Source organism: Paroedura picta, chromosome 5 (genome assembly GCF_049243985.1).
Source record: "Paroedura picta isolate Pp20150507F chromosome 5, Ppicta_v3.0, whole genome shotgun sequence".
In the NCBI taxonomy this organism is placed as follows: domain Eukaryota; kingdom Metazoa; phylum Chordata; class Lepidosauria; order Squamata; family Gekkonidae; genus Paroedura; species Paroedura picta.
In genome coordinates this window covers 113,119,262-113,134,811 of record NC_135373.1, presented here as the reverse complement: position 1 = coordinate 113,134,811, position 15,550 = coordinate 113,119,262, and the positions used below count along the sequence as shown (strand labels likewise).

The 15,550-nt window shown below is 47.5% G+C and overlaps 1 protein-coding gene across 2 annotated transcripts in view; it reads right to left on the bottom strand.

Annotated features, from left to right (window-relative positions):
* B4GALNT3 (beta-1,4-N-acetyl-galactosaminyltransferase 3) overlaps window positions 1-14,375 on the bottom strand; it is a 98,660-nt gene extending 84,285 nt beyond the window's left edge. For both annotated transcript variants that reach the window (XR_013231415.1, XM_077339993.1), the window contains exon 1: window positions 13,918-14,375. Coding sequence is in view for 1 of the 2 variants with exons in the window: in XM_077339993.1 (XP_077196108.1) it covers window positions 13,918-14,065 (148 nt within the window). In the remaining variant the exon portion in view is untranslated. The remainder of the gene's footprint in view (window positions 1-13,917) is intronic.
* Window positions 14,376-15,550: the final 1,175 nt, after the last annotated feature.

Genomic DNA, 15,550 nt, shown 5'->3' with positions numbered 1-15,550 from the left:
AGCAATGACTCGGTGACTCGGTGGCTAAAAAGGCAAAAAGGATTTTGGGCTGTATCAAACGGAGTATTGTGTCCTGATCACGGGAGGTGATGGTACTGCTTTGCTCTGCTCTGATTCAGCCTCACTTGAAGTACTGTGTTCAGTTTTGGGCAGCACAGTTGAAGATGGATGTTGACAAACTAGAACGTGTCCAGAGGAGGGCAACAAAGATGGTGAGGGGTTTGGAGACCAAGACGTATGAGGAAAGGTTAGGGGAGCTTGGCCTGTTTAGCCTGGAGAGGAGACGACTGAGAGGGGATTTGATAACCATCTTCGTATTTAAAAGGCTGGCATGTAGAGGAGGGAGCAGAGTTGTTCTCCCTTGTCCTGGAAGGACGGACCAGAACCAATGGGATAAAATTAATTCAAAAGAAATTCAGTCTAAACATCCGTAAGAAATTCCTGACAGTTAGGGCCGTTTCTCAGTGGAACAGGAGGTGGTGGGTTCTCTATCTTTGGAAATTTTTAAACAGAAGCTGGATAGCCATCTGACGGAGAGGCTGATTCTGTGAAGGTTCAAGGGGGTGGCAGGTTACAGTGGATGAGTGATAGGGTTCTGGGTGTCCTGCATAGTGCAGGGAGTTGGACTAGATAATCCAGGATGCCCCTTCCAATTCTGATTCTATGATTCTATGACTCACCAGCAATAATTGGCCAACCAGTGAAGATGCAAGTTCAGAGGACAAGACCCTTCCAGTGAACTCTGGTGTCAATTCTGTCCCAGTATCATTTTGGGGGATGGTATCTCAGGCCTCAACAGCATTAGCAAGTCATTCAGTTGCACATCCTTTCATTTTTGCCATTCATGTTGGCCCAACTGGATAAATGAATTCAAACCAGACATTAAAGAATGAAAAAACATTCCAACCTTTAAGGTACCACAAGACCAAATTTGGGAAATAAACTGGACAGTCAAAAAGTAATGAAATGCACAGACTGTGATACTGCTATGGCTTAAAGGTAAAGGTATCCCTTGGGGTGACGCCCTCTAGCGTTTTCATGGCAGACTCAATACGGGGTGGTTTGCCAGTGCCTTCCCCAGTCATTACCGTTTACCCCCCAGCAAGCTGGGCACTCATTTTACCGACCTCGGAAGGACGGAAGGCTGAGTCAACCTTGAGCCGGCTGCTGGGATTGAACTCTCAGCCTCATGGGCAAAGCTTTCAGATGGCTGCCTTACCACTCTGCGCCACAAGAGGCTCTGCGCCACAAGAGGCTCACAAGAGGCTAATGCTTACTTAGAAATATATCATAGAATCATAGAATCATAGAGTTGGAAGGGGCCATACAGGCCATCTAGTCCAACCCCCTGCTCAACGCAGGATCAGCCCAAAGCATCCTAAAGCATCCAAGAAAAGTGTGTATCCAACCTTTGCTTGAAGACTGCCAGTGAGGGGGAGCTCACCACCTCCTTAGGCAGCCTATTCCACTGCTGAACTACTCTGACTGTGAAAAAGTATATAATACTTTTGTCATTCTTTTCTATAGCTTTTTCTAGGTCAAGGTTATATACATAATGTGGATGTACCACAAATTTATACATGGACTTGAATCTTGCTTAGATTTCTGCAGACACAATTGGGGGGGGGGGGGAGCTGATTTCCCGATATTCCTTCCTCTTGTGGCAGGAAGAATGCTCCCGAGAGACTGGGGGCTGGGGGCCTGGAGGTGTCCTGAGTGAGGAGAAATGGGCAAAATCAGCTCTCTTCTTGCAGCAGTGCAATCTAGGCAGGATCCAAGCCACTAGCTGTTTTATTACCAGAATCTTTCCAAACAATCCCTCGTGTTGAATTTGTCTACTTCACTGTTCCTGAAAGCGAAATGGACCTTTGTATTGAGCTATCTGTCATGACTCAAGATCCGTTTCCTGGTTGGTTCCTGGAGAGATGAAACCTTTAACATGAAATATATTTCATACTAGGGACAAAGCCTGTTGCATTCAGGAATGCTACAGGTGCTAGATTGGGGGGTGGGGTAGAAGAACTCAGCGGATGGCCTCTCCCTTCCCTCCCAGGACCTGGAAAGGCTGTAGGCTGGGGGCCCCCAGGCAAGGAACTCACCGGCAGGGGCAGCTCCCATGCAGCAGGAATCTGCAGCCTCGGAGGGAAGTGGAAGGAGGAGGGGTGGTCAGGGGTGGGGGACGGAAGGGAATTGGCTGGCCACTGGACAGACAGGTAAGCTGGTTGGGGGAGGAGACACTCAGGGGCTGGACGGCCACCCTGAGTGGGTGTTAACTGCTGAGTGGCACTTAAGCCATGAGATCAGCTCCTCCTCCTAGGCCTTACCAGAAATATTAAGTGGAACAGATATGAAATTGGGAGTTTTTAATTCAAATGTGCATCATCCACAATTTTAAAAAATTACTTTTTTTATGCCGCCTTTCCTCCCAAGGTGGCTTATGTAAGAAACATTAAAACATTTGAAAAATTAAAAACAACCTTTAGAATGATTAAATAATTCAGCAATAAAATACATAATAAGCAATGCTGGGGGGCAAAAGAAATGCTGGGGGCCAAATTGAGTACGCCAAATGAAACAAGAATGTCTTCAGTCACTGGTGGAAGACACCAACAGTGGGAGACAGATGTATCTCCCTGGGGACTCACAACTGAGATACCTCTTTTCCAGGTTGCCACTGGTCCAGCCTCAGATGGTGGTAGCACCTGAATCAGGGCCTCCAAACATGACCAGAATCTACGGGCAGATTCAAATGGGTTTTAAAGGTCAACACTACCACCTTGAATTGAGCCTGGAAGCAAACTGGAAGCCAATGTAGATGGAACAAGATTATGGTCCCTATGATCCATTCCAGTCAATATTCCTATTTTCGGTAGACAGACTACAAGTTCTTCGAAAACACAGTTCTTTATTGAGTCCAAACAAATAGCGAACAACAATTGGGAAAAAACATGGACTTATCTGAGTTGAGGAACTTGCCAAGAGCCCTGGTTGGCCCTTATCGTGACCCTATCATTGGTCCAAAGAATTCAGGTATTAGAGTCTGTGACTGGTCTTTTTACAAGCATTTGCATGTTGGTTCCTGTTAGCACAAAATTGTCCACTTGTGGAACAGTTGCCCATTCACTCAGTCTGCAGAGATGTTTCTAGAGTTGTTTCATATTGCACTGCCCAATTTGATGCCAACTACGCACTTGGCTAATACACTTCTTATTCCAGACTCCGTATCATTTAGCACCTGCCTCAGTACAGATCGTTGGGGAAACCCACCTTACACTAATTGTGAAAACTATGCATACACTCATGCCCTTTATTTCCCATTTTTAAAACAGCGACCCATCCCAGGATAGATTTCATCCTTTTATTTTGTAGCGTTAAGTACATGATACATTAAGTATTTCCAAAACAGCAGATACAAATTAATTTAACACAGATTGGTTGCCCTCTTTAGTGCACAAGGTTATGACAACTAATGAGTGGTTAAAGCATTATTTTTCTCCTCTAACCTTGAAGCGATTCTAATCTTTTGGCATTTCTGAGATAAGAACTAGCAATGTTTTTGCAGCAGCTAATGCAGACTAATTGGTCTTCCAGGGAATGCCTAGAAAAAGGCTAGTCAAAATGATTAAGGGGCTACAGCTTCTTTCGGACAAAGAAAGGCAAAAACATCCAGGGTTTGCTTGAGAGCCAGTTTGGTGTAGTGGTTAGGAGTGTGGATTTCTAATCTGGCATGCCAGGTTCGATTCTGCACTCCCCCACATGCAACCAGCTGGGTGACCTTGGGTTCGCCATGGTACTGATAAAGCTGTTCTGACCGAGCAGTAATATCAGGGCTCCCTCAGCCTCACCCACCTCACAGGGTGTCTGTTGTGGGGAGAGGAAAGGGAATGTGACTGCAAATCGCTTTGAGACTCCTTCGGGTAGAGAAAAGCAGCATACAAGAACCAAATTTTCTTCAGTTTTTTTTTTTTACTTTAGAAAAAAAATGCAATATTGGCATTTTGTTTTTTTACTTTAGAGAAGGGTTATGATGGCTCAAGGTGTGCCCCATAAGTGCCTTCTGAACACACCATATTTCTGCTGTCTTCTAGACAAAGTTGAACAGACAGTGTTCTGTTGCCATCAGAGAAATGGAAATAATCATCTACTAGCCTCACTTCCAGCTCTGGAAAAATACTGAAAAATCTACCTTTGAGTTTCAGAACAACATGCACAGAGGGAGGCTATTGCATCAGCAAAGCTAGCAGCATCCATGCTGGCTGGCACCCAATTACGTGTTGTCACAGAGTTTTCCACCTGGGAGACTGTGAAGAAAGATTCAAAAATACATAAAGGAGAACAGTGAATTAAACTGAATTCCCCCTCCCAGCAGCCCCTTCCTCCACTTCCTCCTCCTCCTCCTCCTCATTCAATGCTCTCTTCCTCAGTGCTTACATCTATCTATACAAGGAAGAAATTTTTACTGAGACAGAGCAGTGAAATGAAAAACAAAACAGTGTTTGCTTTTCATTCCTATAACCCAAAATAGATTTTTACTAGTAATTCGGTAGCATTGGCAGTCGTCAAAATTACCTTCTCAAGTCACTAAAAAAATTACCTCAGCCTTCAACTAAACATAGAAGGTTTTTAGCTTCTGTTATTTGTATATTTAATTATATGACAGCATTTTTCTATGTAAAAGAAAATCCCAGATTTCTGAGAAGCTGTGTCTGTAGGCTCTGAGGTAACCTAGTTTTTTTGTCCCCAATTAAAATGGGTACAGTCTAACAAATAAAGCATCTTTCAGCACGCTTGAAGAAGTCTAGTATTCTACCAGTGTGATCCTAAACGGAACCACAGTTGTTTCTGTTTTAGGATTCCACTGTAACTCATTCAGGTGGCTTTTTACTGTTTTTTTTAATCTGTATTTGATTGTCTACGACAGTAATAATAAACTACTACACTGTAACTCTTTCCTGTTGCCATTGTTGTGGCTTATAAGGGCAGGATTGTGTTCACTGTTTTAAACAGTATGTTTGCAAATACATCCCTTTAAAACACACACACAAAAACACATACACACATTGCTGACCTGCTTCTAAACTATAATTCATTACTAAACTTTGGTACGTTAGGAAACTTTGGTACGTTAGGAAACATTTTCTACGTTAAATAGAAAAAAAATTTAGGTCCAGTACTCATACTTATGCATTTTGCTATAGCTGTAAAGAAGTCACTACCAAATGTACAGCGGGGTACTGCAAGAACTTGTGAAGGGTACTTCACCTTCTCCAAAGAGAGACCTTCTCCAAAGTTCGCTGTGGCTTCTAATCTGGTGGGCCGGGTTTGATTCCCAGGTCCTCCACATGCGGCCAGCTGGGTGACCTAGGGCTCCTCACAGCTGTGATAGCGCTACGCTCTCAGCCCCACCTCCCTTACAGGGTGCCTGTTGTGTGGAGAGGGAGGGAAGATGATTGCAAACTGCTTTAAGATTCCTTCTGGAAGATAAAAGCGGAGTATAAAAACCAACTCTTCTTCCTGCATCCCCTTTCTTGTCTGATTCCTGATCTCGTTAGATCTCCAAAGTTAAGCAGGGTCAGCTCTGGCTAGAAATTGGATGGGAGAACACCAAGAATACCAGGGTTACTCTGCAGAGGCAAGCAACAGCAAACCACCTCTGAATGCCTCTTGCCCTTAAAACTCTACAGCAGCCTTTTTCAGCTTTTAGACCAGGGGTAGTCAAACTGCGGCCCTCCAGATGTCCATGGACTACAATTCCCAGGAGCCCCCTGCCAGCATTTGCTGGCAGGGGGCTCCTGGGAATTGTAGTCAATGGACATCTGGAGGGCCGCAGTTTGACTACCCCTGTTTTAGACCCTGGAGGAGACCCTGAAATCATTTGTCAGGCTTTGAGGAACTCCAGGAGTGATTTTAGCAGGCCACGCCTCCCTGCTACACTCCCAGAAGTGACATGGCACCAAATTCAGTTTGATAATAGCATCCCAGCACATCAAGTACAGAGCCTTTTCCTATAAGTGAAGTCCATGGGAAAATGTTGGGAAAATGGCCCATCAAAATCCACCATTAACACAGAAGCAATGAGCTCAAACCACCATTTCCTGCTCCAAAAACCTCCTTTGTTGGAATCATAGAGTTGGAAGGGATCTCCAATGTCATCTAGTCCAACCCCCACTCAATGCAGGAACTCACAACTGCCTACCTGCCCACAGTGACCCCAATTTTATCCCCCACTGATCCTTGCCCCACCAAAAATCTCCAGAATCCAGCCGGGCCTGGAGGAAATTCACCTACTATCCCACAGTGGCGATCAGCATTTCCCTGAGCATGCAAGAAAGGGCCTGACACAATCCCTTCTGCCCACCCAATCACAATCTGCCTAAATTCATAAAATGAGTATTTCTGTAAGATAACTATCTAACCTCTGCTTAAAAACTTCCGAATAAGGAGAACCCACCACCTCCCGAAGAAGCCTGTTCCACTGAGAAGCCACTCTGTCAGGAACTTCTTCCAGATGTTTAGCTGAAAATTCTTTTGAATTCATTTCAACCCATTGGTTCTGGTTGGTCCCTCTGGGGCAAGAGAGAACAACTCTGCTCCATCTTCTATGTGACAGCCCTTTAAGTATTTCATCTATTGACACATGTTTAAACCCATGTTACTGGACTGTACACTTACAGTATTTCTAATTCCTACAGGCCAGCACCAAAATTTGAGGAACTATCATGCAGGGTTTTTTTTTCACATGTCATCCCTGTACAACGTTGAATGTGTATTTCAAATTTCAACCACTCAATAGGCAAAGTGGTTCATTATTCATCCCCCAACATCCCAGGTCTCAGATCAAATTACTACTACCAATTTAGAGTTTAGGAACTAAAGAGTTACAGTGGGAGCGTTATAATGCCATCCTAAGCAGAGCTATACCTCTCTTTGTCCATTGAAATTATTGGGTTTAGAGGAGTGTAACTCTGTTTAGGATTGCATGGTTAATTGCTCAAGAATGCACAGAAATGTACAACCTTTAGCACAGTTTAGCCACTACCCAAATGCCTTTGAACAAAAGCACCTGAACATATTGCCAGGGGCAGGCAGGAGGGAGGGCTAGCAAGTTCTTTGCATTTATACCCTTACTTCCTACAGGAAGTATATATAAGACATCATACGCGATCTCCACAGGAATCCCAAGTGTAAAAATCACAAAGATACCTGCTTTTACAATGCACAAACCATCCTGAAAGTACAGCGTCCTTCTCTCATACTACTGTTAATAGTACATATTCATGTTTGACCAGGGGACAAACAATGCAATCGTAAGCAAAGTTACACCTTTGTTATTGACTTCAATGAACTTAGAAGGGTGTAGCTGCGTTTGAGACTGTACTGTGAACAGAATAACAAGCCACTTCCTTAGCTATTGCAATCTATCATAAATTCAGGTAATCATTTGCCAGGTACTGGCAGCTAATTATGTATAAGTGGACTGCGCTGCATTATTTTATTTCATCTATACTGCGTATTAACTGCGACAAACATTAAACAAATGCAAGCAGGATCTGCACCTCTTCCTCCCCCCCCCTTCTCCACTATTTTTTTCTTGGCCTTCCATGAAAGCCCCCCTTGCCTCTACTCTTCCTGCTACCTTACGAACAACGAGCCAGTCTATATTTATCTGTCCCTGTGTATTCACTTCCTCCCCTCCCCATGACAGTGTCTACCCAGGAAAACTATGGCTGAGTTGTGAACTGTTGTGTATTGGGCAGCCCAAATGTATAGGGGGGAATGCAAGGACTTCACTTTCTCCCTTGTCTGTCCCTGATCTCATCAGATCTCCAAAGCTAAGCAGGACCAGGCCTGGTTAGCATTAGGCTAGGAGACCACCACACTAATTCTCTTTCCCTCCTCCTGGCAACCCATCTTTCCCTGTTTCCTAATCCCCTTTCCAACCACCAGTGAACCTATCCTTTATCTTCGAACTTTAGCTATATTTAATATTTATTTGGTTTATTTATTTCCTGTCTTTCTCCACAATGGGGACCCAAAGCAGCTTACGTCATTGTCTTCTCCTCTATTATGTCTCTGCCTCTCCTCTAATTGTTTGCACAACAATTCTGCTGCCTACGGCTTACCCAAGGAGGTTCCATGGCAGAGTGGGGACTTGAACCAGGTTCTCACAGATCCTTGTCTGAAACTCCAACCATTATACCACTCTGGCTTTTGTACAGTAGCTACTGTTGGAACAGTAACAAGCATTCAGGCCTGGGTGAGTCATGGAAGGCATGTGGTAGCAAGTCACCCAGAGGTTGCTAGTTGGCCTGGTCTTGATGAATCCTTCAAAGGCCAAAACAGCCCTGCCCCTTCCCCAGCCCAGCCTTTGTTAAAGAAACCAAGACTTCAAGGTTAGCAATACTGCTGTGGATACCTAACAATGACCACCAAGGACACTTGTTTCTTAAAGCTAAAGGTGCTGCTTCTATCATTTTGGAGGGTTTTATGAGACATTTTTCAGGTTTGTAGAAAGATTGGTCTTCTGTCTATAATCCCAGTTTCCAGATTTAAATATCCACACATCTGGCCATGCTAAGAATTATGTATATTGATTTTATACTGAATTATATATTATACTTGATAGAGGACAAGAAGGCCTGGAGGATCATTGTCCATGAGGTCGCGATGGGTCGGACACGACTTCTCACCTAACAATAACAACAATATATTATACTAGTATCAAAGCCTATTTTAAAAATGGGCTTTGAAAGGGGTCCAACGGGTAAGGGAAAGGCCAAGGGGTAAGGAAAGGCCCCCCCTGCCGGCTCCGTAACTGTGCCAGCTTCCTGTTGGCTTGCAGAGGTGGCAAGAGGGCTTCATGGGCCAATGGGAAGGGAAAGCACCCCCCCCCCGCTGGCTTCCATTGGCCTGGGACAATGGGAATGGAGTCCCCCACCCCCAGGGCACTTACATGTGTCCTGGGGAGTGTCCAGGGGCAAACTGCTGGTAATGCCGGCAGAGAGCCCCTGGCTAGCTGGGTGGGTGGGACTGGGCAGGGCCCTGCTTCGAACAGGCCATGCCCAATCCCTGCCCACTTAGCACTTAGCACATTATTATAACAGTGAGCCCGCTGTTACAGATATATTGAATTTGAATATAATTGCACATTTGTATAAGAAAGGATGCACACTCCTACGCTGGATACGACGACACAATCTTTATTAAGAAAAAGGAGAAGAGATGGTCTTACAACCCAAGAACTTGACAGAGATATGTGGGAAAAGTGAGTAACTATTAATTAAATTACAATAGGAACCAATCACCTTTGCCCCTTGCATTTTTCATGGTGGGCACAAAGTCACAGCCACAGTAGAGCCATCCTCTAAGAAAAGTTTTGCAACCCTGATTCTAGAACCCCATGCTAGGGTCAGTCCACCAATGTTTCCTCTGTTTGAACCAGAGGCTTATTCCTGCCCTCTGTGGAATTAATCAGTACATGGAACAAGCCACAGTTTATCTGCATGTTAGCTTACATTCAACCAACCCATGCTTGTGATGTCTTCTGAATGTGGGATGTCTGATTACTACATAAATAACGATGATTTGCTAGACTGGGACAAACATTTGCCACTTCAACTTAGCACATGTTGTTTTCTTTAAAAGTCAATGCACATCAGAGGATACAAAAAAGACCAGATGGGGATTTACTTTAGCACTCTTCAGAATGCAATGTAAATTATATAAAGGTAAAGGTATCCCCTGTGCAAGCACCGAGTCATGTCTGACCCTTGGGGTGACGCCCTCTGGCGTTTTCATGGCAGACTCAATACGGGGTGGTTTGCCAGTGCCTTCCCCAGTCATTACCGTTTACCCCCCAGCAAGCTGGGTACTCATTTTACCTACCTCGGAAGGATGGAAGGCTGAGTCAACCTTGAGCCGGCTGCTGGGATTGAACTCCCAGCCTCATGGACAGAGCTTTCAGACTGCATGTCTGCTGTCTTACTACTCTGCGCCACAAGAGGCTCCTCATTATATACATTATATATTACTAATAACAACGCTAAAGCCCACAATGACAAAATCCCTCTGTTCACCTCGAGTTTTGACAATTCCATAGAGTCACCACAAGTCAGCTACAACTTGACGGGGGCAGACAGAACATGCCTTTGGGCAAGTCCTCTGGAGCAAGGATCATGCACATCCATATTTAGCCCCCCTCTGCTGAGGGGGTGAATCCAGCCCCAGCTCAAATGTTATCCAATGTTTCTGCCTACATTTCTCCGTATCTTTGGCACAAGTGCTGTCACTGCATACTCTGTAATCAAGCATTTTGGGCAGCTTCTTTGGAGCAAAGATTAGCCAGGGCGCATTTAGCCTCAAGGAACCTGGCTAAAATTCCAGCGACCGCTTATCTGATCCACAGAATAACAATGCTTATTTTTACTCGCCATTATAATTATTATTCATAAGTGCTCGTGATGTTTCACATGTTATCTCAGTACAATCAAGGCAGCACATTAGGACAATAAGATTAAAGTCTATTCCTCCCATATAGGGCAACCTTATTCTTTCTCCCAAGCTGTCCTTAATGTCCACTACTCCTGAGCTAAACACCTATGAAATGCTAAGTAGCATCACACTTCTCTCTCTTTTGAGACCATTCTCTGAAAACTACGTTTCCCATGAACCCCTTTGACACAACCCCTTAGATCCCCTCCTTGACTGAAAGGAACCTTTAATTCAATTAACTGGAATAGGTCAGTTCAGATACAGAACAGAACCGTGGTTTGTTTGAACTGCGATTCACTTGTAAACAACAGGATTTGGCTTAAGGATCCTGGTTTGCTGCAACAATGAAGGGGTTTGTTATTTCCCCGAATCTTCCACGGTGAGCTGGTTATTAGCCCGGCTTGTACTACAACAAAGATAGTGCCCAGAAGCAAGTCAGGGTTAAACCAGGGTGACTATGTGCATATATCAAAAAAAAAAAATACATGCTCATAATTCAAACTGTGATTCATAAACCATCTTCAAACCATGGCTTCCAATCTTGGTTTGACAAACCGTAACCATCTATAGCAGGATTTGTCAACCAGGGTTTCATGAAACCCTGGGGTTTCTTGACAATCCTGGAAGGGTTTCCCAAATGGGTGCGAGTTAATTAACTTTTAAATATTTTTAAAGTTTGCCATACATTTATCAGCTGATTCAACACCCCCATCTCTCCCAAAATGGCCAATGATGGGGCAACAGTGGGTGTGTACACAGCTGTGCTTCCCCACCATATTCAGGGGTTTCCTGAAGCCTGAAGAATGTTTCAATGGTAGAAAAGTTTAGAAATCTAATCTATAGTTAAGTGAATTGCTTGCATTTGAAAGATCATGCTTAGAGCCTGTCATGGGGAGGGGAGGGAAGCAGGAAGGTCATTTGACGCAGTCCTCATATTCATGGAGGCCTCAAATTTAGATGCTTCCAATACATACCGTTATAGAGAACACTGACAGGAAGATTATTATTATTATCATTATTTATTAGGCTTTCCGAGTTGTGGCAGCTTACAACATAAACCCCCTCATAAAATCCCCACATAAAACCCATTATAACCAGGGTTCTCAGCCCCCTACATCCACAAAAGCTTGCCGGCCTAGAAATCCCTCCCCCGAGCAGACCTCCCTAGAGGTGGGGGTATGGATGTAATACAACTGAGCCTGAGGTGGGGCCAAGATATTCCCAGCACTAGCACTGACCTCAACCTAAAACCTGGTGGAAGAGTTCTAATATGCAGTCCCTGCGGAACTGTGATAGCTCCGTCAGGGCCCTCAGCTCTCCCAGGAGCTCATTCCACCAGTTTGGGGCCTGGACTGAAAAAGTCCTGGCCTTGATCAAGGCCAGACACACTACCTTAGGGCCAGGGGCCTCCAAGAGATGGGCACCCAGAAAACGAAAAGACTTGTGGGGGAGCATAAGCAGGCAAGCAGTCCCTCAGATAGGCAGGGCCCAAGCTGCAGATGGCCTTGAAGATCAAAACCAAGGCCAAAACCAAGATGTTCACCATACAACTTTAAATTAATCTGCCATCACTGGGAGTCTCAAAAAATGTAAATGGCCTGGGCCTCTCTTGACCTCTGAGAGGCCCTGCTCACACTAACCACAGTTAGTGTAAATAAAAACCACGGTTTTGCATGATATCAGAATGAAGCCAGGTTCCTCTTCTCCCTCCCCTTGTCCTATTTCAGTCTGTAAACTCCCTGAGGCAGAGATGTGTCATCTTGTACTCTGTAAAAGCGCTATGTACATAAAAGGTGTTAAATCACAGCATCGGCTGGTATCCAGTCACTTTTCTCAGCCAAATCGGAAGACTTCTCCAGCATACGGAACTTTCCTCTGACTCTGGTAGCTTTTTGAAGCTGCTTAAAATTGGATGAAGTTTCCACACACAGCTAAGCAGAATGGCAGGATACAAACTAGTTGCCCCCACCTGCTTTTCTCACTCCCAATTTTCCTCCACACTGCAGCTTCCATTCTATAGGACTTCTACACAGCCATGTCTCAAGATCCACAGCATTGATGACCAAAGCACTCCTCCCTTTTCCACTAATGGTCCAGCTGGTAGGATCCATCCCACAGCAGTTTGCAAAGACTGTTTTTAGTGCATTCATGACTCGGCTGACTTTGGAAATCACAACTCAACAGGTCCCTTAAGCATCCCGCTAGCTAGCCCCCCCCCCTCTCATGCTTCAGTGAATGCATTTACATCCTACAAGTACATGGAATCATAGAGTTGGAAAGAACCTCCTAGGTCAGGGGTAGTCAAACTGCAGCCCTCCAGATGTCCATGGACTACAATTCCCAGGAGCCCCTGCCAGCATTCACTGGCAGGGGCTCCTGGGAATTGTAGTCCATGGACATCTGGAGGGACGCAGTTTGACTACCCCTGTCCTAGGTCATCTAGTCCAACCCCCTGCAATATGCAGGACACTCACAACCCTATCGCTCCTCCACTCTAACCCCCTTGCGCCTTCACAGAATCAGCCTCTCCATCAGATGGCTATCCAGCCTCTGCTTTAAAAATCTGTTTGGTTTTTAAAAAGAGCCATCACTCTGCAGTTGAAAGTGGGGACTGACCACAGCTTTGATAAACAGAGAGCTTTTATCACACACATGTGCACTGAATATAAGAATTACTCAACATGCACACTGAAAGAGGGGAATTAAGTGTACACTGTACACAGATTATGTGTTTTCCCGGTACATGTACTGGCTGTAACATGGCCAGTACTCAAATCTCACACTGGCAAGATGCATCAGTTCCCAACCTTTCCACAGGCTAAGAACTTCCACCTTCCTCCCCAATCTTTGGGGAAGGAGCTGTTTTTCTGGAAGAACTTCCTCCTAGGGATGCCAGCTCTGGCTTGGGAAGGCCCTGGAGACTTTGAGGGGTGGGGCCAGACGTGGGCAGGGAGGGAGCTCAGTGGAGTCGAATGCCATGGAGTCCACCTTGCAAAGCAGCCATCTTCTCCAGGGAAATCTCTGCCACCTGGAGATGAGCTATAAACCCAGGAATTTCCCGGGGGGGGGCTGGCATCCTGACTTCCTCCAGGCCCTACAGCACCAGTCTGGAGGTATTTCCAGGCTCTACAACTCTCTGAGGCACTGGGGAGATCTGTGGATCCCCCGCATTGTACACGGGGTTGGACTAGCAGCCCTCGAGCGTCCCTTCTAGACTCTAACTCTGAAGCCAGCCCGGAAAAGTTCCCCGGACTCATGCGCCACATTCTCCGCCTTCACTTGAAGGGCTCTCTGCACATGCCCAGGATATAAACCAGGGATTCCGGGTCTCTGGCTGTGGGTGGACAGGAACATCCCCCCCTCCCCGGAAAAACACGCGCCCACACCCAATGCCCTCCCGCCGTCCACCCCGCGCCGGCCACTCACTGCGGTTCAGAGGGTGCCCTCCCGCCTCAGCCGAGGCCACCAGCTCCAGGTAGGCTGCCCAGAGCCCGACGGCCAGCACGCCCAAGGCCAGCACCAGGCGGAACCTCCTCCGCAGCAGCTTGCCCAGCTGGAGCGGGCGGCTCCTCATCCCGCCTCAGTCGAAGCCGGCGGGCCAGAGCATGCTGCTGCTGCCACCGCCGCCGCCGGGCCCTCCGCCTCTCGGCGCCAGAAGCGCGCACGCCGCCGCCAAATTCAAGCTCTCCGGCTGCCTGGCGCCCGCTTCGGGCTCTCCTCCCGCCCCGTCGAGTCCCCGGCCGCGACGCCGCCCCTCCTCGCCGGCGTCGGGGGTCCCTCCGCTGGGCTGCCTGAGGCGCCTCCCCGCCTTTCCGCGCGCCCTTCCTGGCGCGCTCGGGCGGCCCGCACCTTCTCCAGGTGGCTTCTGCCCGCCCCTCCCTCCCCGCCTCCCTCGCTGGCTGCCTGGCCTGGCCGGGTCCCTCCTCCTCCTCCTCCTCCTCCTCCTCCCTTTCGCCCTCGGCCTGTCTCCCGGCTCGCTGTGCCCTCCCTCCCTGGAGGCGCCGAGGCGCTCCTCTCCCGCCTTCCTTCCCACACGTCCCACAAGCGCCACACAGCCCTCGAGGGCGGGCGGGCGGGAGCGCAAAGGGCAGCCCAGCGCCGGCTTCCTCCTCCGATGCCAGAGCGGCGCTTCTCGTGCCCCTCCCGCGGGCACCTGTTTCTCACGACCCCTCCCCAGTGGCCGTCCTTTCCCCAGGCCCAGGTCGGGTGTCCAGGGCTGTCCAGGGCAGAGACCCCCGGGGAGTTTCCAGAGCCCACCAGCGGCAGTGGTTTGCCCTTGCGTGCCTCGACCTAGCAACCGTGGCCTCCCTCAGTGGTCTCCCTGAGCTGTCCTGCTTAGCTTCGGACGTGATGTGGCCCATCCCCATCACATTAATCAGGGCCCTTTTCTCATGTAGCACATGAGATCATGCCCAGTGCTGCCCCCCCATGAGGACCTTGGCCTCTCTCCTCCTTCCTTTCCCCTCTTTCAGGACCCTCAGAGTGACCCTCCTTGCCACTGTGGGGACCCCTCTGCCCACAGTCCGGCTGCTCCCTGCTCCCATCGCAATTGTGAATCCTTAAACTGGCTCAGGTGGAAAGAGCCCCGTGAATCCTTAAACCACTCCTGACTTTTATAGAGGCCTAATTAATTGCCTGAAAAGCACGTTGCCCACCAGCTGGCAGGGAAGCAAGGGAGACATCCACAAAGCCCCCCTAGCTCCCCTTCTAGGATGCCTGCCTGGGTTCCCCAGCTACCGGTGGGCAATGGGGGTTGGGCTGCCAGATCCAGATTTGGGGATGGAGCCTGGGGAGGATAGACACATCCGTGGGGTACAATACCATAGAGCCCACCCACCAAAGCATCCGTTTTATCTGGAGGAGCCCATCGCTGTAGTCTGGAGATGAATTCCGGGGGGCTGGCTTCCCTACATTTAAGCCCCATCCCTGTGTCTGTCCCCATGCACTGTCCGTGCCCAGACAGTCAGAGACTGCGGAGGGATTGCATGCCTTCCGGAAGAGAACCTTGAAGCAATAATGATCAGGAAAAAAATCCAGCAATGCGGAGAGTTTGTACACA